This window comes from Poecilia reticulata, chromosome 3 (genome assembly GCF_904066995.2).
Source record: "Poecilia reticulata chromosome 3, P_reticulata-male-v2, whole genome shotgun sequence".
Classification (NCBI taxonomy): domain Eukaryota; kingdom Metazoa; phylum Chordata; class Actinopteri; order Cyprinodontiformes; family Poeciliidae; genus Poecilia; species Poecilia reticulata.
The window spans coordinates 16293328-16316008 of record NC_088832.1 but is presented as its reverse complement, the minus strand read 5'-3'; the positions used below and the strand labels follow the sequence as shown (position 1 = coordinate 16316008).

General features: G+C 38.3%; 1 protein-coding gene across 2 annotated transcripts in view; it reads right to left on the bottom strand.

Moving 5' to 3' along the window:
• Positions 1-9262: 9262 nt before the first annotated feature.
• Positions 9263-22681, bottom strand: part of igdcc3 (immunoglobulin superfamily, DCC subclass, member 3) — a 64755-nt gene continuing 51336 nt past the window's right edge. For both annotated transcript variants that reach the window (XM_008405176.3, XM_081605145.1), the window contains 7 exons: positions 20532-20779; positions 18756-18920; positions 18114-18302; positions 17017-17121; positions 16740-16875; positions 16394-16604; positions 9263-15171 (listed from right to left, as the gene is read on the bottom strand). In XM_008405176.3, coding sequence (XP_008403398.1) covers positions 15046-15171; positions 16394-16604; positions 16740-16875; positions 17017-17121; positions 18114-18302; positions 18756-18920; positions 20532-20779 — 1180 coding nt within the window. In that variant the 3' untranslated portion in view covers positions 9263-15045. The remainder of the gene's footprint in view (positions 15172-16393; positions 16605-16739; positions 16876-17016; positions 17122-18113; positions 18303-18755; positions 18921-20531; positions 20780-22681) is intronic.

The window sequence follows — 22681 nt, the reverse complement described above, 5'->3', positions numbered from 1 at the left end:
TTATAGTTTTAATGAACCAATTAAGAACAACAACTTACAACCAAAAACCACGGAGAACACGGGGAACACAGGGAGCCAGAGCTGAGCAACACAAGAATCCAAAAATGACAAAAGGGAATGGTTGGGGAGATAACTGTGCAACGGGAGGAACCAGCAAGGAGTGACTGAGAATGAGGTGCTTAAGTACTGGGAGATACAAAAGAGCTGGGCTGATGAGCTACAGTGTTGCAGGTGTGGAGAAAGAGCAGAAGACAGGATGAGAGAGAGAGACAGAGAGAGACAGAGAGAGAGAAAGATGAAGTAACACAGGGGCAAGGGAGAGCATCCTGAGGACTAGGACATTAATCTAATAAAATAACTAAACAAAGGAACATAATAAAACTAGAGTAACTACGAAAAGACTAGACACATGAAATAAATATAACTAGAATAACTAAGAAACTGAAGGAAAAGTAGAAACAATGAGAAGAAAAAAATAGAAAGAACTGTGGAACATAAATAATAACTAAACTCAAAACAAACTCAAGCAACCCAAGATCCTGACATATTTATGCTGAAGAAAATCCACCCACAGACAAAAAACACCACTTATCACTAACAAAGTAGTACAATGCAAAATATATCCCAAGAGATCATTTCATTATGTCCTAAAGCTAAGCAGAGTTTCAGTGAGGGAAAAAATTATACATTTAAAAGAAAAAGAAAATGTATCTAGTTAACTAACAAATCTAACTGCAGCTATCCATCTACGATTATAACACCAGAGGAAAAACATTGTTATTTGAATGAAGACGGGTCCATACAGAAACATGCTATATAAATAATATAGAATAATCTTTTAGAGGAAATTCCTTATTGATTTTCTTTTTTAGCCCAGGGCCCAACAGGGAACCATGTGACTTCTCTGACTGGGTAAAGCTGGCAGATATCTGAGAAATTTCACTTCTGTGTTCTAACTTGTTGTCCACTCATAAAATAAAATGTCATTTACTTGATAAAAAAAATGTGTTTTTGTTTGCATTTCCCATCCCATCAGTAGTGCACGCTGTGCTGTTTTCACAATTTTCACTAAGCAAAACTGATTAAGAAAAAATGATTCTACGTCAGAAACCTATATTCCTCCTTCCATGTTGCATATATGCATCCCTTCTTCAAAAATTACTTTTTACCTTGTTGTTTTTCTACTTTTATATTTTGTTGGTAGGTTATCTTTTGCGTTTCGATAGATGCTTATTTATAAAATTATTTATTATTATGACAGTGCATCTTGATTGATAGTCAACAACTCAGTTGGCAATAAAAATCCAATGCCAGGTTGCTGATAACATTCATAGAATAAATGTTTTGATGTTACATCAAAGTTCAGTTGAAATTTATTTTTTAGTGCACCCACTTCTTCCAAAAAGAAATGTCTGGGTTTAGTTGAGTCCATCAAAACCACAACCTCTGGGCTCTCCATTGCTGAATGTTGCTGCAAAGAGAGAACAAAACTCAGTGAAGAAAAGACGACATCCCAGCTTGGCTAGAATCCTACTATTTAACTGGCTAAACTGGGACTTGAAAAAGCGGTTTATCTAAAACTGTTATTTAAAATTAGAATGTCTCTCAGAGATATTTTGGTGTTAGGTTGAAAAATCTGAAGTAGGACAGGAGGAATTGGTAAACATAAATGCTTCTTTTCAGTGCAATTCTGTCATCTTTTCAGCTCTAAACTTACTGTAAAAAAATGCTTTGAGATGTTGACTTCACCGTATTGTAAAGACCTCTGGTGCTCTTTGGTATTAATTGCGTCATTTACAGGTGTTGGTTGAAAGACTTGTTTTTTAATGACATTTCCTCTTACAGTATAAAAATAAAATTATAATAACTAATCTACTTGAGCTGCATAAATCCGTCACTTGACTTAAATATCAAAGTTGAAATTGCATCTATGCCTGAGTGATTTCTTCAAATAAATTGATTAAGTTCAACAACAAAAACTAATATGGGTAGATATTCTTTAATTTACAGTTTATACATGCCAATAAAGCCTGTACCCTACCTTTGTCAGCACAGGCTCATCCGGAGGTAGGAGTTGTTTACCATCAGTTCTACCAGGAACATATTTTGCTGCAGTGGACTCACCAGCACATCACTGCCATGCCTCCATCCTCTCCAGTTTATGCTTCTGCTGCTGGCATAGCAACTGCTGGAGCCATTCCTGTCCCGGGTGTGGGCCCACACCCTGGGGTCTAATTAATACAACACACTGTGCATCCATATGGCTTCCTCAGGCAGAGAGAGGGAAGGGAAAGAGGGGCACGGACATACAAGATACACTGGAAACATTCAGAGTTTGCCACATTTTTCCAACACAGTATATAAGAAAATACTGCCTGTCAATTTGCTCTACTTCCAGGAGCTTAACTCTGTTTATGAAGATAAAACACCAAGCCAACCTTAACACAAAGCAAGATTAGACACTGCAAATTCTATACATACAAATGTTTGAGACAAATAGCCAGTAAAACTCATCCTTTTTTCATTTATTTTCCGATAAAAAAAACAAGGCCACACATTTAAGCGATGGAACAAAGCTGTGAAAACATATCGCAGTCCTTGAAGAGCTTTTGTTGTTGTTGTTGTTGTTGTTGTGAGTATGGATTAGAGACAGGGGTGAGCTGCTGAAGAGAGACTGGCCAGGGCAACAGGCAGAAAGACGAAGGAACAGCAGAGAAAAAAACAGCACTGAAGAGCAGCAAGTGGGAAGGAGTGAGAGTGAGTAAATGAGTGCTTTGTCACACAGTGTCAGCTAAACACACATATTGCCATGACTGTAAAAGCAAAACATCGGGAGCTTTGACTTTTTCCTGGAAACAAGCACAATAAAACTCTGTTTCTATTTACTTTAAAACCAACACTGAAAGCCATTTGACTTCCCCAGCTTCTCCACAAAAACAAATGTAATTCCAACTAAAGCTTGCTCTTTTTTAAAATTATTATTATTAAGCCCACTCCCACATGATTGAGTGATCATTGTTTCACATCTTTGTCAATGAATGTTCAAGTGGTGTAACAATCATAGACTTCATTTGATATAAATATTGCTATTGGCAGAGTTGTGAGACAAAAACAACTCCTGCAGAATGACTGGCTTCCTGCATCAAAGACGGTGAGAAATTACAGTCAGAGTAAGCAAGGTTTTGTAAAAAATGACAAACTGGTGATGGTGAGGAAGATGTTAGTACTGTTAGGATAAATGAAGGGGTGAAGTTGTACATATATTAGCCACAACAACTGGAAGATTGAGCTGACCGAGCAGCTGAGAGGAGACCAAGATGTGAATGTTGTCATCTGTTGAAATTTTGATGACAGTTTTGTTAATGCTGACCAAAAAAAAATTTTTCTGTAGTAGCTTAAAGGCTTTAATATGATTTTACTGGACCATTCAAATTAAGTGAATCAGTTTTTTCAGGTTTTTCCTAAATCTGATCCAAATAAGGAAAGCAAAGCAGTCGCTTCCCACCATTGGACTCATGCACTCTTGGCAATTTAAGAGATTCTTTTTAAGGAAACTTTATGCTCGCTTCAATCTTGACAGCTTCCATCCATGTAACGAAGATATCAGAATCAGTATATGTTTTATTCTACGTTGGCCAGTGTTGATGCAAACAAACATAAAATTTGACTCCACTTACACACTCCCTAAGAGCACAGACATTAAATATGAATATATATAACCAAGTGACCTCCACAACCAGAAAGCAATGTTCAAAAATTCAGGGGCACTCTGTCTACCCAGAAGCGATGTTACTGCTGCTAAACCACGTGGTGAACAATTTCCCAGTTTCAAGATTTCCACGCAGTGTTCAGGGCCATACGCTTTGAAATTAGCAAGTGCTTCGGGGCTCTTTTGTGTCTGTTGAAAACATTTCTGGACACAATTCTCAAATGTTCAATTTAGCAGGCTTTCTTCAGAGAATATTTATAGACATCAAAGATGATTACTAGGGAAATTCACATAATTTTCTTAATGATATGAACTTCTGAGAAGTGTAAATTTAAAGCCCTACCATGAAAATACTAACTCAGGATATGTGCAACCTCAGTGTTTATGAATTAAACCTTAAGCAGACACACACAATCTCTCCACCACTATGTGTTTTTACATTTTTACACTTTTGTCCATGCATTCCCACCTCCTGCATTAATTGCTCTTACTTCTTGAAGCTGAAGCTTGAATCCTCACACCTCCATCTTCTGCTCCCTTTGTTCCTCCCTCATCCTTTCTTTGTCCTGCTCTGCACATCAGTGTGCACACAGGGGATGCAACATCTCTCCCCTTCCCCCTTCCTCTTTCCCCACTCTTTACCCTTAACCCTCCTTTTTCCTTCTTGATGGAGCTCAGGCACATGGTGTGCCTTAACTGGTCAGTACTCGATCCAATCATGTGTGTGTTCGAGTGATAAACGAAGAGAAAGGAGACGATAAGCATCCATCTCTGCATGTGGGTTCCACACTTATTGCCAAAAGAAAAGGCCACCGGATTTATCTTTAAATACATATAAACGTGTTATGAGGTCAACCGTCCTGCCTGCGTGGTCATCTGCAGCACAAAGATTCCCTCGGCACACATTGCAATCACATCAGCCCTCCTTTTCTCAGAAACAGTCACTCCATTAACGCTTCCAGTGCCCCGTCTCCCGTGGCCTCAGCATGTTAATGCTCACATTCTCCATCAGTCACCCTCTACCACAGGACAGTCCGTCTTAAACCAGAGCCACAGGCAACAGCATGGGGTAGGGAGAAGTGGCAGAAATGATACTATCATTTTCAACCACAAAAAACTCCTCGCTTGAAACATACCCACAACAACGGTCTCACAGTTTCTTCGCAATTTACACAATGCAGTTTATTTGCATTTTTCCCGTGGAAGAAATGAGGCAAAAAAAAAAAAAGAGATTTTTAATCATATATTTTTTTCCTTATTTGTATTGTTCATCTGTTTTGTTCAAGGACTTTTCAACGCAGTTCTGAGAACAAAGAATAAAAAAAAACAGCCCTGAGATCATTAGGCCAACGCATTACCTAATGTAATGCATTTCATGATTACATAATGCAGAAATGGCACATCACATTCTTAATAGATACATGTTTTAAATAGTGCAGTTGCTGAAGACGAGGTTCTTTTTGTAAATTAGGTTTTCTTTAAAGATTCTGACTTTTAGCCATCTACTATTCTCTGTTGTTACTCTCATAAAATGTGTGCTCAATGCTGGGCCTTGGATTTCTTCACTCTCAGCCAGTTTTTGGTGGGTTTACATTCACGGGCAGAATCTAGTTCTACTTCAGTTTTTTTTTTTTTTCCCCAGATGGTTTCACATTTGGGCCAAGCACCTTCTGATGCATGGCAAGATTTCCTAGTGGACTCTATTACAGTGAGCTGGCCAGGTCCTGCTGCAGCAAAGTGTTGCCAAACCATTGCATGTCCAGCTCTGCACTTCACAGCTGGTATGATGTTATTTTTCTGAAATTCAGTGACTCGCTTGTGCCATGCATGTCCTCTGTTCTGCTTTACAAATAATAAAATGTTGAACTCATCTGTGCAGAGAACATTATTTCAAACTTTAGCCCTTCCTTTATGACAGGTAAAACTCTTGTGCTGTCTCTTTCCAGCTTTCATATCAATAGTATCACCTGCTGTAGGTCCCATGATGTACTTTTAGGATTTTTGAAGAGTTCTTTAATCGTCTTGCATCCTGCCTTCGGGCTGAACATCCTTTGAATGTTGGCAGTTGCTATGAAATGTAGTTGCCTCAGACTTCCCAAGAGTGGATTGGCTGATTTCAGATTGTTTTGGGATTTCTTTCCATCCCTTCTCAACTGGAAGGGAATATAGCTATTCTATTATAATTACATTGTTATTATTGGTACAGATTCCAATATCCATTCATCCCATGTATGTCAGTAGCTGTTTCTTCCCGCTGGGTTGCATAGGGACTAGTGCCTATATCTCCAGCAGTCACACTGGACAGGTCACCAACCAATTAGATATTTATTCTGCATTAAGCGATCATTTCTAAACCCATTCTTCCTCAGAGTTTGAATAGAACAAATCACTATCAGCTCATGGTATCATGAGGCCTTGAGTGCTGCAAGCAGGCTCAATATAATGTCTATTACCACAGAAATATCCTTGAAGTCTGACTCACTAGAGAAACTTTGATAAGCCACTTTCTCCTTTTCCTTTTCTTCTGTTGTCTGGATTGTAATATTTTCTGTATCTCACAAAGGCACCAGACTCCGAGATGTCCCCCTCCACTGAAAAAGGGATGTTTTTCCACTCTTTTGTTTGAAAGTTCAAAAAGTTTACAGTGTTTACATCATTAACCTTGTACTTAATGAGATACTTATGTTAAAAGGTGTTTGTGTTGTGACTGAATGGATCAGTTTTCTTGCAATAATTCAGAAAGTTTGCACAAAGCTCACAGGAAAGCTTGCAGGCAGCACTTTCCTTCAGATAAATATCTTCTACTGCCAAACATAAATCCTTTTTGAAATAAGGCTGATCCAATATATTATTGATTTTGAAGTTCTTTTTCTTTTTTTTTTACAATATTTGTGGATTAAATGTACACAGACCACACAAACATTACTACATACACCTTGGAATTGGCATTAAAAACATGAAACAGGAGCAGACAGGATGGTTTTTATTATATGCGACGTGACTGGAGGGATGTCACCTGGTAAGTGCGTTAAGGCAGAGAAAATCTGGAAGTAGTAAAAAAAAAAAAATAAAAAGAGGAGGGAGAACCAGAAAGAAAACTGTGAACATCAGACGTAGGCGAATCCGACTGGCTTTGGTCGCTCTGACCTCTGAACCCTCTCTCTCCCTCTCTCGGCTGCTCCCTTGGAGACACTTAAAAGTGATTGGTGTGAGGAACCAGAAGACATCTGCCCCCCACCTTATTGTCCCGTGGACTCTCCTGGGACATCGTGGTCTCGCTCTAAATGCTGTGGGGTCAGAGGGAACAGGGGCCCAGCAGAGCTGGACCAGTTGGGGATGAGGTTTCACAGCTTCCGTCTCAAATTTTGTGCGTCTGGGTGTTTGTTGGTGTCCATTTGAGGAAGAGAGGGGAACAATTTACGGGTTGCTACTGTGCTGATACCTATGATGAAGATGTTTCACTGATGCTCCACAATAGTAAAATACATTCATTTCTCCCCATCTCCACATTGAGTTTAAAAACTGTAAAAAAAAATTAAATAAAATGATAAAAAAATCCACAATGAGGAAGATGGTTTCTGGGTTTTAAAAAATCTCAGAGGACATTGTCCATGTTTAGCTACTAATAGCTAAACATGAATGTCTAATAATGAATGTCTAAACATTCATTAGGATGACTTCCACTGCATTGTTTTTGTTTTATTTGTACTCAGTTTTGTATCACTGCAAGTATGGCTGGAATGAAAACATTCAATCTGAAAATGTATTATGAATTAATGTTTTGTGGTGGCCTTACTGCATTCCATACTGGTAAAATATCCAATATTGATGGTCAGAAGAAGTCAGAAGCTCAAACAAAAGGTAAACTTCCTTTGGTGCATTACGCAGGAGAGGCAGATACAGAAGCAGCTGACTTATATTGGACTCCAGGTTTGTCTCAAAGTGCAGTCATGCATTGAGATTTAGCGTGATTGTAAGTCTGGCACCAAACCTCATCGACCAGGAGCTCTGGGGCTTGTGCTCGATAGTCTTTGTGTAGCCGGGAGGCCACGAGTTAATGTGCCAAACAGGAGAACAGAAAGGTGGAAAGAAGAGAAAGAGAGAGAGAGAGAGAGAGAGAGAGAGAGAGAGAGAGAGAGAGAGAGAGAGAGAGAGAGAGAGAGAGAGAGAGAGAGAGACCATAAAAGTGCATTGCATTGATCAGCTGCATCTCTGTGGACCACTAGAAGAAAGCAATCAAACACAAGTTTTTCATGCAAATTACTACATTTTCCACAAGGCACACAGGTATGCAGACAATAGAAGACCAACACAAGGTTTATTATTACTAGAACTAGTTTATTATCACTGACATTGTTTTTTTCCCTTAAATCAGTGTTGCACAATGAACCCCCTAAAACAATACAAACCACTAAAAATGTTTTTTTTTGTTTGTTTTTACATTTATACATACACACATACAGTACATACAGTATATGTGGATATGTATAGAGATTTATAATTTAGACATGTGACACCCTGGTTTAAGGTGAGTGTAAAAAAAAAAAAACTTAATGGAAACATACAGTAGAGATCCCTGACAATGCTCTGAGAACACTGGTTAAAACATCTGGTGTTGACCTGAATCGAACTGTGGGTAAAAAACAGATACTGGCAGTGACCTCAGCAGACAGACACACGACAAGACAGACCAACAAAAAAAAAATCTAATTAAATCAAATCTGCCACACAGACATTTTTATGAATGATGATGAGTTAAATATAAAGACTTGTGTCATTCTCATTCCTTCAGTGAAGTTGATCAGAAAGATTAAAAAAAAAGCTTGAAATGCACAGTGTATATTTTCTGCGTTCAGTTTGGCACCACGTTTGAACCCTGCAGGACATAGTAAAAAATGAAAACTGCATAGATGAAATGAATGTTTGTACTTGCAGCCACCATTAATCCCTGTGCAAAGATCAAGATTACCAAATAACCTAATCTTATAGGTAATAATCCATTTTCTCTAATGACTTCTTACTACTGGAGGTAGAGACAACTACGCAAGAAGTTTCAATCTTACAAATCTAAAGTTTAGTTTGCAACTTTAATGATTATGTTAACCTAATAATTTGTTGAATTTTGTATTTATAACTTAATGAGTACCCTAAGTGCAATGGGTTACAGCAGATCAAATTTCCCTACTCCTACGAGTTATGCTGACAACCTATTGACATAATCTTTTCCCTTTAAGGCATTTTTGAATTCTCTCCTTCCACGTTGGGTTAGCGAGAGCAGCATTGTTCTTTTATTATTTAACAGAAGCCTCAGTATTCAGTGGTTTTCACCAGGAGGCTGATATTGACTTAAACCTTTGATTTTAAATTTAAAGGACAGGTGTTGTGTAGATGGTCACACTTGTAGAGCAAATTCTACCCAGGAGCTCTTTCCCCGTTTCTGAGGCGTGGAGAGTGGCTTTAACTCACGTTGGTAACATCGATACAACCCAGACATTCTCCTCAAGCAAAGATGGTGTGAGGGGAGAATGAACACAATGTGTTATTTTTTTAAAAAAAAAAAGAAAAAAAAAGGTAACAAGACTGACAGGACCTCACCCCGAGACAATCATGTGAACAGGATGCCAGATGGGAACAGGATGAGGATAAGGTGATCATCAGGCGCCAACGAGGGGCAAGACAGACTTTGTCAACTGAAAAGGTCACTCAGCCTTTTTTCATCAATACACACCATTAAAACAGATTGACGATGTGAGACAGGACCATCAATTAGTACCATACTGAGATCACAACATTACTTTTGCCATTATTTGGCTGAATATCACAGTGTTACCATCACAAATCCAATAAGAATTAACTAACACTTTTTTTTTAAAATTGAGCTAAAATAACACATTTGCCTTCTTTTTTTTTATTCTATATTTTCCATGCAGATCTACTGTAGAGTTTACTTTGCCCACTACCTTAAAATACACTGGATCTATCTGCCTTTGTGAAGGAAGTATAAAAAAATATAATACTGATCTCAAACATTGAAGAACAATTACTGTAAATTACCATCTGACGACAAATTACTTTAGAAAGTCTTGAAGCCCAAGATGAGCTTTAAGCAATGTGTGGTCTTTTGGGTAAAATAAAAAAGTCTCCAAGCAGGTAAATTCATTGGATTTGTTAGCAGTTCACAATCATATCAAGGTAATTTGGCAGCAGTTTGATTAAAGTCAAGGATCTTTCAAGGAAAAGGGGTGATTGAACTGTGTGTGAGCTTTAAGAATTTTTTTTTTTCTGATTTCACACACATCTGTGCCACTGAGAACAGAATTACTTACAGACGTACATCACCAATTTAGCTAAACTAAGCCTTTCGTCCTTCCTTCTGACTTGATCTGTTTTCGTGTTTAGATGATGCATATTAAGAGAGAGATAGATGCTCAAGGAAAATGAATTAGAGCCGCATTTCATCACCTTCCTCCAAGCAAAACAGACCCTGTGAATACCCAGCCCACAGCGGCCTATTTATAATGATTTAAAGATTATACATCTACTTTTCTAGTAGTTGCTGTGTAAAAAAATAATTAAGCTTTTGATAATTTTCTAAAGCAACTTAATTTTTTCCTCCTTTGCATTTTAAACCTGAATATATTTTGTCCAAGACCCAAAAGACATCAGAAAGCTACATTTTAGATTACTTAAAAAAAAAAAATCTAAGTCGTCATTGTGAATGTTACTGTTTATCACATTATTCTCCAAAGGTTGCTGTATAACCTGATGTGAAAACATATCCCTCCTTAGGCGTGCTGCAGAGGCAGATGAATAAAAATATATATGAACTAACTCATTATTCTCCCAAACTGTTTCTTCTTTAATTGAATATCAAACAGAAATACTTCACAGGAAACCATTTTGACCTGAACATATTGCAGAATTGTGGAAGAAATCAAGTTTGAGTCATAAGAGCAAAGATCAATGATTCCTGAGCATACAATCTCTCACCAAAATTCAAGGTTTGTTAAACAAAGAAGGGAAAAAAATGCGAACAGACTGTAAAACAGCTTAAACGAGATTAATCTCCACTTTTTACTCAAGGTATCAGTAAGAGTCAAAAGGTCCTCTGTGCTGATGGAGTAACATCACCAGTCAGTCTGTGATGACAGCGCTGAGCAACCCATTAAATCAGACGACTTTCTAATGTTATTCTGCAACATGACAGCCTGACCTATCAAAGTCTAATCGCGCAAACATGATCGCCGTTGAACCAAAGACCCGGTGGATCAGGTTAAATAGTATGGCACTCAGACCTGTCACATCCACAAGGGTGGGCAATTTCCTGCAGGAAGAGATTAACCTTCATTTACAACGAGGGGCGGGGGAAACGAAGTACAGAAGAGAATCACACTATTCATATCCCTAGTGAAACTACTCCCAACAGAGGTTAAATAAAACACTGATTCTCGCTGCGAGTAGCCCTGGAGGGAAAATATCACATTGGTGGCTAATAAATATACACAGAGGAGACATTTAGCTTCAACATTTGATCGACTATTTTGACAGTTTACTGCATTCCCCCCACCCCAGCACGTCCAATGTGATATTAACAATTAGGTACAAGAAATATATGCAAGAAGAACATCCGCAGAGAATTAAGTGTACATAATTTAAAAGGCATACAGCTAGAGACAATTCGTAATGATTACTGAGATGGTAACCACATATACAGTACAGAAGTGCTGGTTTGCATAACACGTGAAAATGACTGCAGAATGGTGGGGGGACTCATACAACTCTACTTTCCACATTTTTGGAAAATTGTGTTAAGAGAGGAACTTTGTTAGGCTGTTTCGCATTCAGAGTTATGAGGAAAGTTTTTTATTTTTTTTATTTTCCCACTCTTATAAATAATCTGAATTTAGTCAAGTTAAGGTCATAAGTCAGTCTTAGCCAGAGAGGAAAATCAATAAACCAATCGTGTGGAATTGTGTGAGTTGTAAGTGTCACCCATTTTTTTTCCTCGGTTTTCTTGGCACAAACACACAAGTGAGAGAAAATAAAGTAAAAAAAAAAAAAGAAAAAAAGTGAAGCACATTCACATCTAGAACTAGAAATGAAGTACGAAGTGTTGACATAGTTAGTGTTTGACATAAAGGTCCTGAAAAGTTCTCCCTCCATTTTGTGCGGCCGTGTATCGTTTTTGTGTTTGTCTACCTGCTAAAATTCACTGCTTTACTGTTCATACTCGATAGTTTCTTTTATTAGGACCTGAGAAAAAGGCCAATAACAGGGTTGAGGTAGGTAACCAAAATGCATCTGTGATGACAGAGAGCACTGAGCTGCATAGAGAGGCCCTGTGATTGTTTAGCTACACAACAATCTCTATATGAATGTTTCATTCAGCCCCGCTCTCTGTCTGAAGCCATCAGAGTCTAAAAAGGCAGGTGATCCTGAAGTGTCTGGAGGGAGACGGCTGAGCAGCTGTGGTGGTTTTGGGCAGAGTTGCAGTAGATGAGCAAGACATGGAATATTTTTCATCTACTGGGCACCAGATGTGTAAAAGGCTACCGATTTTTTAGAAGAAATTGCCAGGTGATGTAATGCAAAAGATAAAAAAAAAAACAAAAAAAAAAAAAACAAGACAAAAAAGTAATGCAGCAACAAATATTCATAAAAGTGTTAGAGATACACTGCTGTCAATCTGAATTATGAAAAAATATGATTACTTTTTTCTTTTTTGGAAACTCATATTTGGTCTTTTTTAAAAAAAATATCCAAATCACGTGTGTGTTGTTGACAATAGCAGCTAAAAATCCACATTTAGGTTCTAGCTTTGATGAGGGATCAATATCACTCTTTATATGCTATTTATCTACACACACAAAAAAAACATATGTTGACATATGACAACCTCTTCCATCATTTTCTGCCTTTATGGTAAAATAAGCCAAGTTATATTATGATCAGCTAAAACTAGCTGCAACACCCTTAAACCTTTTCAAATTGTATCACTTTACAACCACAGATTTCTGTAGTTATCATTGGGATTTTGTGAGCTAAAGCAAAACAAAGTTTTGTAGAATGAAAGCTATGCAATGTGCTTCTAGCAGTTTGCCTTTGTTAGCAGGAACTAGTCGGAGTTGACAGGAATAAGGCCGACACGCTTTAATATTCAGTCAGAGTTACAATAGAAATGTCTAAATCAGGAAACGTTAATGTTTTAGAACAGGCTGGTCAAAGTCTAATTATAACTCAAACTTTGTAGGAAGATTTTGAAAACTGATGATCAAATCTGGTCTCAATCCACTGAGCCCAGGGAACTGAATATTTATGCACACCATACTTTTCAGATCTCTCAATGCAGTGTATCATTTTTCCACCCCACCACAAATATACACTATTTTGTCTAGTTGGTTCACATAAAATCCCAATAACTTTGATTGAGGTTTGTAGAGGGACAAAAAAAAGTTAAAAGGTTTGAATATTTTGAATAAGGCAGTGTAAATAAACTAAGTTTTGTGTTATGAGATGCTGTTGCTTCTTTTACAACAGCATAGTGATCTAGATTAACTAGCTACATATTTGTTGTTGAAGATTTTTGCCCGGTTATGCCGACTCAACTTCCCTGATTGCCAGCTGGACAAAAACGGATGGAAAGATAGATAAAAGAGTAGCATTGATCTTCTCATCTCCAGGAAAAACGTACTAAAATGTAGTCATTAAGGTGTTAACACCAGTAATTTTAGAAAAATAATTTCATTTTTTTATCTGTCTGATAGGATTAAATCGATTAAAAACAAAACTATAGAATATTAATACAATAGAAGAATAGAATAGAAACAGCAAGGGACCCAGAAAGGGACAATCATCACTGCACCACCTGTAGTTGCAGTGATAACATACTGCTTCTGGTTTAGCTTGACAATAAATATCAGATCTTTTTCATCTTCAGTACTCATGAGGATATAAACAGCAATGCAGTGTATCTCTAATGAACTTTTCCTTACACTTAACCTATCGCCATTGACAAATGTGACCTTTAAATAAAAAGGAAGATAGCTCCCAACTTAGTTCACACATATTTTTCAACTCATTGTATACAATGTTATCCGTCTGTCATCTTGCATGAGGTACTGACACTCTACAAACATCATATTCAGCAACACGGCGGGGAGGGGAGCCAGGACTTCACAAGGGGGAGAAAAACAAGGGTCTTCATTATGCAATAAAAAAATAAAACAAACTACAACAACAACAGTGACAACATTAACTTTGTTATCTTGAGGTAGAACAATAATTTCAGCATTTGGAAGTGCTTTATGTTGGATGCTCTTTTGTCCGTTTTTACATCATTAAGAAGGAGAGGAGAGACGATTGTTGACTTCTGAGGTAGAGCAGCACCTGATGTCGTAGTTACGCAACCAACTGGTTCCTCCAAATTTGTCGAGTGATCGTGAGCACAGGGGAAGGTAAAGTCATTACAGCTTCCCGCAACACATTCATTCCGGCTGAGGTAGGCTTAAGTCCACTTGTAAGGTTCACACAGCCAAGTCTAGAACCTGCATGAAGGCCAAAAACTCATAAAAAAAAAATGTTGATATTACTGAAACAAAGTCCTGAGACAGAAGATATCGAATCCCTGGAAGAAGGTTGAGGTTTTCTGAGTACGAAGGTGGACTCATTGGTGGTTAAGAGCAGGCAGCGAGTCTTTGACATCCACAGATGCAGAGAGATAAGACCAAGAACTTAAAACCGCTTCAACGAATGGATGAGAAGGTCAGAATGTGCATCTCAAAGTCTGGTCTCAGAAAAATGTGAAATAGTCACAAAATCCAGAAAACCTCACTTCTGAACAGCAGAACAAAGCATTTTATATATTTGGGGCTCATCCAGCTAATTGTTTTTATATAGCACCATCCAGCAGACCTTACAACATTCACTCCTTTTGGGAATGTTCCATAAAATATTACGACTCTGATTTTGCAGGTTATTTTTTAGAATATTTTAATGCAAAAATAATAGCGTAAATTACACCTGTGTGCACAAATTGACTGACACAATTTTGTGACTATTTCAAATTTCCCCAGCGACAGCTCATATATAAACATAAAAATACATTTTCAACAAGGACATTCAGGGGTCTCTATTTTCTGTGCTGCCAAACACCATAAAATGAATAAAACACTCCAACAAACCGTCCCAGATCCTCCAGAACCTCTTAACTTACTCATAAAAAATTTCTTTGCACAAAAGGAAAGAATACTTTGAAAAGAAACACTTGTCGACCTGAGTGAGAGAAAAGTCTAAGTGGACACTAAAAGTGTCGAATGTGAATGGGCCTTCATACATGATTAGCCTTGGTCTGGCTGAGCCGCAGCGACTGAAGAATGCTCCTGAAACGGCGTCTCCCTCTCCTCTACGAACTCATCCAAAGGTATCGTCGACAGCTGGGTGTTGTTCAGAATGTAGGAGTTTGACTGAAAAAAACAAGCAAACAAGAGTTGCAAGTCAAATACCAACATGGCTGTTCAAAAGACCACAATGTTCCCCTTTTACATTTTTTCTGTCACTTTTTTCAGACTGTATCTACTGTTTTACTTCAGTATATTATTTAGCTATATGATCACAAGGTGATTATGTCTATTTAAGTGCAACATTTGTTTATAAAAAGTTCGACTTTAACTCTGTGGAGTAAAAAAACAAAAAACGATTAAGTGATAAATTAGGCTGTTCCTAACGACAGGTAAAATTTTATTTTGGCTGCCTCAGACGTTGCTTACAACACGTAATAAAAATATGCGTGCATTAGCAGCAACTCCACAGTTTTTAAGTATCAACAGCACCATGAACCAGTTCCATCAGTTCCATCACATATACAAAAACACCAGACTGCTGTCAGGAGGAATCATGACAGAAGACGGTTTCTACAATGGTTGGTAAATAATAAATTAGATGCTAACAGAGATAACAAAATATTTAAGAAAATAAGAATTTGGGTAAATGACGAAAAAAGTGAGAAATTTGTATTCAAACATTTACTTGGATTTATTGATCTGTGTGTGAAGTCATTTAAGTCACAGTTTATTTTCTTATCTGCCAAGTTTTTCCACAAAATGTGTATATGTTTAAATATATACACATTTTGAGTATATGTTTATATGTGTATATGTTTTTAATGTTATTTTTTTCAAAATGCTTTGCTTTGGAACTTATTACTCTAAATATAAATTAATGACTTACTGACTGACTTTTTACAAATATTTCAGTATTCAGCATATTTCATAATTTCATTATTTCAGTGTTTTTTTTCTTGAATGGGAATTGCAGGTACATGAACAAAAGCAAAAACAAAGTAGAGTGCCTGAGTGCCGCATCATTTTGGTGTTCACCCTCATACTGTTGGTCGCCATGGCTGCATTTTTCACTATTGTAGTGGTAAATGTACCTCAGTTTACTAATAAAACTAAAACAAAAGAAATGTAAGACATTTAAAATTTTGTGGGATTCTGTATCTGCACACAAACTTTGGGTTGTGTGTTTTCAGTGAAGAGCCGAGTTTTCATTCAGTAGGGCTGATCCTTATTCTTACAAAAAAAGAAAAATAGAAAAAAAACTAAAACATTACAAAATCAGTTTAAATATTTGTTTAAAGAACCACTACTTTAAGTCTGAACCACAGCTCTGTTTGTCAGCACACACCATGCAGGCATCCTGCGTGTTGGGTTGAGTGAAGAGTCTCTCAAGCTCGTTGCTGTCGACCACTTTCTTCCCTGCAGCGCTGCCATTGACCTCCATCTCTCTCCTGGCAGCCCCGTTGAGCCCAGAGGCCCCCTGAGAAGAGGAAGAGGATTCCAGGACTGCGCTGTGTCCTGCCTGGGGGGTGGCCTGAACTGTCTTACACATCATTAGCCTGGAGATTGCACCAACACACACACACACACACATATATATATAACACTTTACTGCTGTATGAACATTAACCCTAGAAAATGCAGGCAGGTTGCTTCCATTGTTTTCATTTATTGTTGGGGATGTTTGCTCTGACCTGCCGCGGTAGCTGAACACGAGGAAGAGCACGCAGAAGACGATGCAAGTCACACCGATGTGGATTCCAATTATGATGCCGGTGGTGGAGGTTTTGCTCTGTTCGTCTTTCACACAGTCACACGAGCCGTCCAGCACTGAAGAAACGCAAGACGTGTTGGTGAGGGAGTGGTGAGGTTCACGTAGGAATGATGGGTTAACTTGATGTATTCAGAAAGAAGATGAAGAGGGTCATGTGTGGCAGTATGGAGGTTATTCAAACAAAAACAATAAATCACCAGATTTTTCCAGTGCCTCGCGAAGTGAGACGAATCTGGTGGTGGCATTCCCGTCTCCGTGCTGGTTGTATGCAAGCAGCTTTATCTCATAAACCATAGAAGAATCTGAAGAGAGAAAAACAGAAAAAGGTAAAAAATATATATATTTTCAACTTTTAATCGGAATAAGATATTGTTGAGCTCTTTAACCATATGAATTCAGTTTTAATATGTAGTCATGTAATCCATATTGCTAAGTTTTTCATGGCAGGATAATCATTTTAAATGACAACCTTAATGAGAGATACTAGCATTGGGAACATTATTCTTTCTTTAACCTTAAGTATAAAAACTGTGATTGATGATGTTTAATGACTTTATAAAGAATGCATAATACCACTCTGTGTGTAAGGCCCTCTGCACATTTGTTCATAGACTAAAACAGTGCTTACATCACAGGACACCAAACAGGAACCTAAACCTATTCTCAGAAGGAAAGAAAGAATATGTTTCCTAATCTGTAACAAAACGATTAGAGAAATAACATTATTATGGTAAAGAAATGCTTTTTTTGCTGTTTCTCTAAAATGGTGTGCTTTTCTGTTTTCACTTTTATCTTTCTGAGCACATTAGATTACACTGCAGTACTGTGCAGGACATTAACTACCATCCTTCTGAAGTGATGGTAGTTACTGCAGCATGAGCCATGAAGGAAATACAGCATTAAAAAATAATAATACAACAACAATTGCCTTGGACAGAATGAGAATCAGTGCATCAGAGTTCTTGTTTAGCCAAGATTTAGAAAGTAGAGAGTGTCTAAGATGTACATAAAGCAGCCAAAGTCCCATGAAAATACTTCACAACAAAAAGTCTGAAGAAGCATTACATTTACTGGCTCCTTAAGTCTTGTGCGTTAGAAGAGAAAATATACAGAATTTACATTTGCTCATCATCCAACTATTTTCTGGAGCAAACATTAAATTGTGCCATTGTTAATACATTTTGGCAAATCATCTCCCAATTGTAGCAGCTTAAGAATACCTTAGTTTGAATGCCAACAAAACACAACCCCCCCGCATCATAACTTTCAATTGCTGTGCAGCAGTGGGCCTCACCGAGCTGAGTGATGTTGTACTGAGTGATGTTGCGAAGAAAGTGGATGGGACCAACGAACAGTGGTGTGTGTGCTCTCCTGTAGTAGAGTCTGAAGCCTTGATGTGGGCCCATCTTGGAGGAAGAGTCCCACATTACTTGTACAACGCTGCTGTTCAACACTTTGGTGAAGAGGGAAGGAGGAGCGGGAACTGCAACGCAAAACAACATGTCAGCCAGAAGAACAGCAGCAGGTGGGAACTGGTTGAAAAAGGATTACCGTAAAAAAACAGACTAGTCAACAGCTTATGGAAAACTAACAAAAATACTTGAATTTCTAACTACAATGGAGTTGCTTGGTCTTTCAATATTTAGAAAAATAAACTAAATGCAAGTGATCAACAATATGTCAAAAATACATTGTTTTTGTACGTATCATATTTATTATCTCCTATGTTTAATAATCTTTGTAATCAGCTTTTGGATCTGACGTTAACAATTGTCAAAACTGAAGCCAAACCAAACCAGATTAGCAGGCGTCACAAATCAGGTGTAAGGTACTAAAGAAGTAATCCCAGGGTAATTGGTCCAATCCTGCTCTCTTGCACACTGCGGTAAGTGATTTTAATGGTGAGAGATGAGCTTCTTCTGCAAGTCAAACTCACCCTCGCCGTGAGTGCTCTCTGCAACACTCTCCGAGGGTTTGCTGGCTCCGTGGGATGTGTAAGCCTTAACGTAGAACGTGTAACTGGTGGAGGGCTCCAGGTCACGGATGACCTGCTGCAGTGTCACCTTACTGACCGCCTCCTCATACTCCATTTCCAGTGGGTCTGGAAGGGAGAAGATGGCGGAGAAAGAAGATGCTGTTAGAAGGAGATGCTTTTGAAAGGTTCCAATTTAGGAGATGAACGGCTGGCGAAATGAAAATGTTTTCTATTAAAGGAGAGAAAATAAAAAATAATATAAAAATGTGATATATGTCATTATTGTCCACTTCCTTGATTTTACAAAGGTTCTTCTGTGAGTTAATATGTACTCCAGCTTGGCCCAGCGAGCCTAAAGATTCGATGATGGGGTAAATTGCAGGGTGGAGTGATGAGTGGATAAACGGAGTAAACGGGAGAGTTGGACAGGTTACAGGATTTTTATTGCTTTTAATTCAGACAGACCCAACCATAACTGCTATCTACATCCATTCCTCAGTCTGTTGGGCCATTCGATCTGCTGGTAATTACAGCAGATCCTACGGGTTGGTCCTCCCCGGGGCCCTTAATTACCCATCCTAGAGAAATACTGAGGTTACCATCAGATGTGAGTCTCACAGGTTTTGGACGAGTGAAAGTGTACGTGTCAGTGTGTGAAAGAACCTTACACCTCTTAGTCTTGGCAATGACAAATGTGTTTGGTGATTCAATAACAAACGTGCATCATTTTAAGCCTGAAATCAAAATGTAATTCCACACAAACATCCATACCATGACACTCTTTTACAATGCATCACTCTCATTTTTAACCCACATAATAAAGTTTTTTCTAAAGAATATAAGATAAAGTGGAATAAGATTAATGGTTGACTTTGACAAGCCTTTCAATCAATATGCACCGAACACTTGAATAATTATTGGGTTTTCCCGTTTTCATTCTGCTTTTTGAAATTTAAAGAAAGGTCTGAATCGCTGACATCCATCAGATGTCCAATGTTCACCATCATGCATCTCATGGGTCTGTGCAGCTCACATTTCCGTCCTCCTACGCTTCATGTCGAGCTCTGATCTGAATTAAAATGCCAGTTCAGAAGATCAGACCAGCATAAGTCTCAGATATAAGCATGCAGCAGAAGTTACACCCGGCAGCATCCAGGACTCAAAGAATGACCTTCCAGCTTTGGCACTGCACTCAAAGTCTTCGTCTTCACTTTGAATGCAAAAATAAAGACAGAACAAGCCAAGTAGGCTTTGGCAAGAGATGCATTCAGACTCCGTTTTATGTATATTTAGTACTTTTTGTTGAAATGCCTGTGAAGAGAAGATCTCCTCTGCTGAATCTCTTACATATGTTAAGACACATTATATGTTCTTTGTTGTAGCCCAAGGTGCAATTACATTCACTGTGCTGAAAAGATGCGGCCGCCTGGGTGCTAAAGCTCATCTGGATTGGATATCAGTGTTTCCCGAATTTGTATAAAACTACTTAAAGCTCTAAATTTGAAATCAGATCACACAGTAAGTAATAGCTACTCTCAGTGTAAACAGAACTGTCAGCGTGACAAAATGAGCCTAGAAAAAGATAAATACAAAACAAAAGAAAATCTGGATTTGCCTAGTTTGCATCCTTTCATTGGGGTTTCTCGGTGTCAAATCTTCATGTTGTGAGAATTGGAAAAATACTTCTTAAAAACAGCAACAGGGGCACCAACATACATTTCTTGTTTCAGTCCCTACCTGATGTCTTGCGAATGTGGAGCACATATCCGATGATGTCCTGAGTGTTCTGGTCGGGCTCCTTCCAGGACACCTGAATGGTGGTGGGGGAGAGGGCCTCGGCCTGCACCTGGGTGGGCTCACCAGGCAGTCCATCTGCCCACAGCACGGTGAGCCGAGCGCTGGCCTGAGTGGAGCCAGCGCTGTTCTCAGCGATGCACTGGTAGATGGCCTCATCCTCCTGGCTGATGCTGTAGATCGTCAGAGTGCTTTGAGAGCAGTGGAGGCAGCAGGAGGAGGTGGAGGAGGAGCAAACAGAGACAAAAAGAGATGGAAGAGTTGAGTTTCTAAAACTGAAAACTAACACCACAGTGCTTTCACAAGTATTCAACATTGTGTATTAGTTGCCTTTTGTACACGGACCAAATATTCCCACCCTTGAACACTTTGCCATGGTGTAACAACAAATTAATTTTCCAACACAGTCATGTATACTGGACGTGTCAGAAAAAGCATACATGGTTTAATTAACGCGTGCAATACATTAAAGTTTTTCTATCAGCTTTGCATATTTAGGTATTGACATTTTTGTAAAAAAAAAAGAGAAAAAAAAAGGTCTAGCTCAATCAGATTGAATGGAGAACTCGCATAACAGTTTAAGATTTTCCACTGATTACCATTTGGATTTGGATTGGTACATTCTAACACAATATGCTCTATTTTAAAGTTCCAAAAAAATTAATCAATCACTTGTGTGGTGTGTTCATTTATTTTTTATATGCTAATATGGGAGAGACATTTTTTCCACAGATGCTAGATGATAAGTAGGTACTAATTATGTGAATTCTTGAAGGCAGTTAGTTGGACTGGTTCTCATTTAGAGGCACCAGAAAAAAAACGGATCCGAAATAAAATGAAAGCCACAGTTTTCTTTTTTTTATTTTTAGTTCTATTTGAAATTCAGTGTTTGAATACATGTAAATTCAACTGTAATTAAAAAGTATAATTTTCATTCTAATTTAAAATTCGGCACCACTGATGGTAGCTCTAAGACATTAATTCCTAATCAGACACAATGAAGTTTGTGAATGTAAAAAAATAAAATAAAATGTAAGTGGTGTATGAATATTTTCACATTCATACATTATTATTATATCACTATACAGCATATTATACATTCATACTGTATGTTATTATTTGCAAAACACCAACCCTTTGAACGTTAACTTGCAAACACACTACTTCAGTGTCACAATCGTAGTGTCTGCTGCCTGGTGGCAGCCGTGATAAATAAATGACGTTGGGGTTCATGAGGACAAATTTCCAGGTGAGTCAGAACGCGGACCACTGAGGTGTGGACCATTTAAATCTATCAAGTTGATGTAACACCGCTGATGGCAGAAATGTCACCTAACCTTGTGGAATCACTCAGTGCTGGTGTGCATGCGTTCAAGAGTTATGGCACTGTATGTCATGTACGCTGCGCTCTGAACAATTTGGTGGCTCCTTGCTGGGGGAAAAAAAATGAAAGCACCGTCATCATATTGTACTGTGTTATGGGCATTTATTAGATTAGAGATTACTCTGAAACAGAAGAAAAAAAGTTTGTGGCGGAAACTGACACAGCATTGCATGTTAAAACTGGCTGGTCACAGCACAGCTCAGATATTATGAAACAGTGTATAATTTAATAAATGTCCAAATATAAAAATGTCTGCATTTAAGCAAATGGACTTAAATGTAATTGCATCATGTCTTGGGGAAAAAGAAGAGGATACAGCATAAAATGTAAATGGGACATTATTTCTGTCAAGCGCACAAAGCCTCGTGCTCTGCTGAGTGAGAGCAAAGAGATTTGTGACACAAATTCCTGCGTGACAGACAGCAGAGGAATGCACGGACCGTCCTCACTCATGCAAACCGAATACATCGTGTCCTGAAACTCCCCTAGGATCCAATACACCCATTTCAGGGTTTCAAAAAATGTAATTTTCCTGCATCAGTGAAACCTTTCATCTGCCTGCGCACACATGTGAATTCATGTACCTATAGATACACACATACACGCATATATGCCCCCCACTCTCTACTGCACTGCTGCCACACACTGCTCTTTGTCCTCGTGGTTCTATCTCTGCTTGGTTGCCTTCCCACTCACATGGCAGATATCT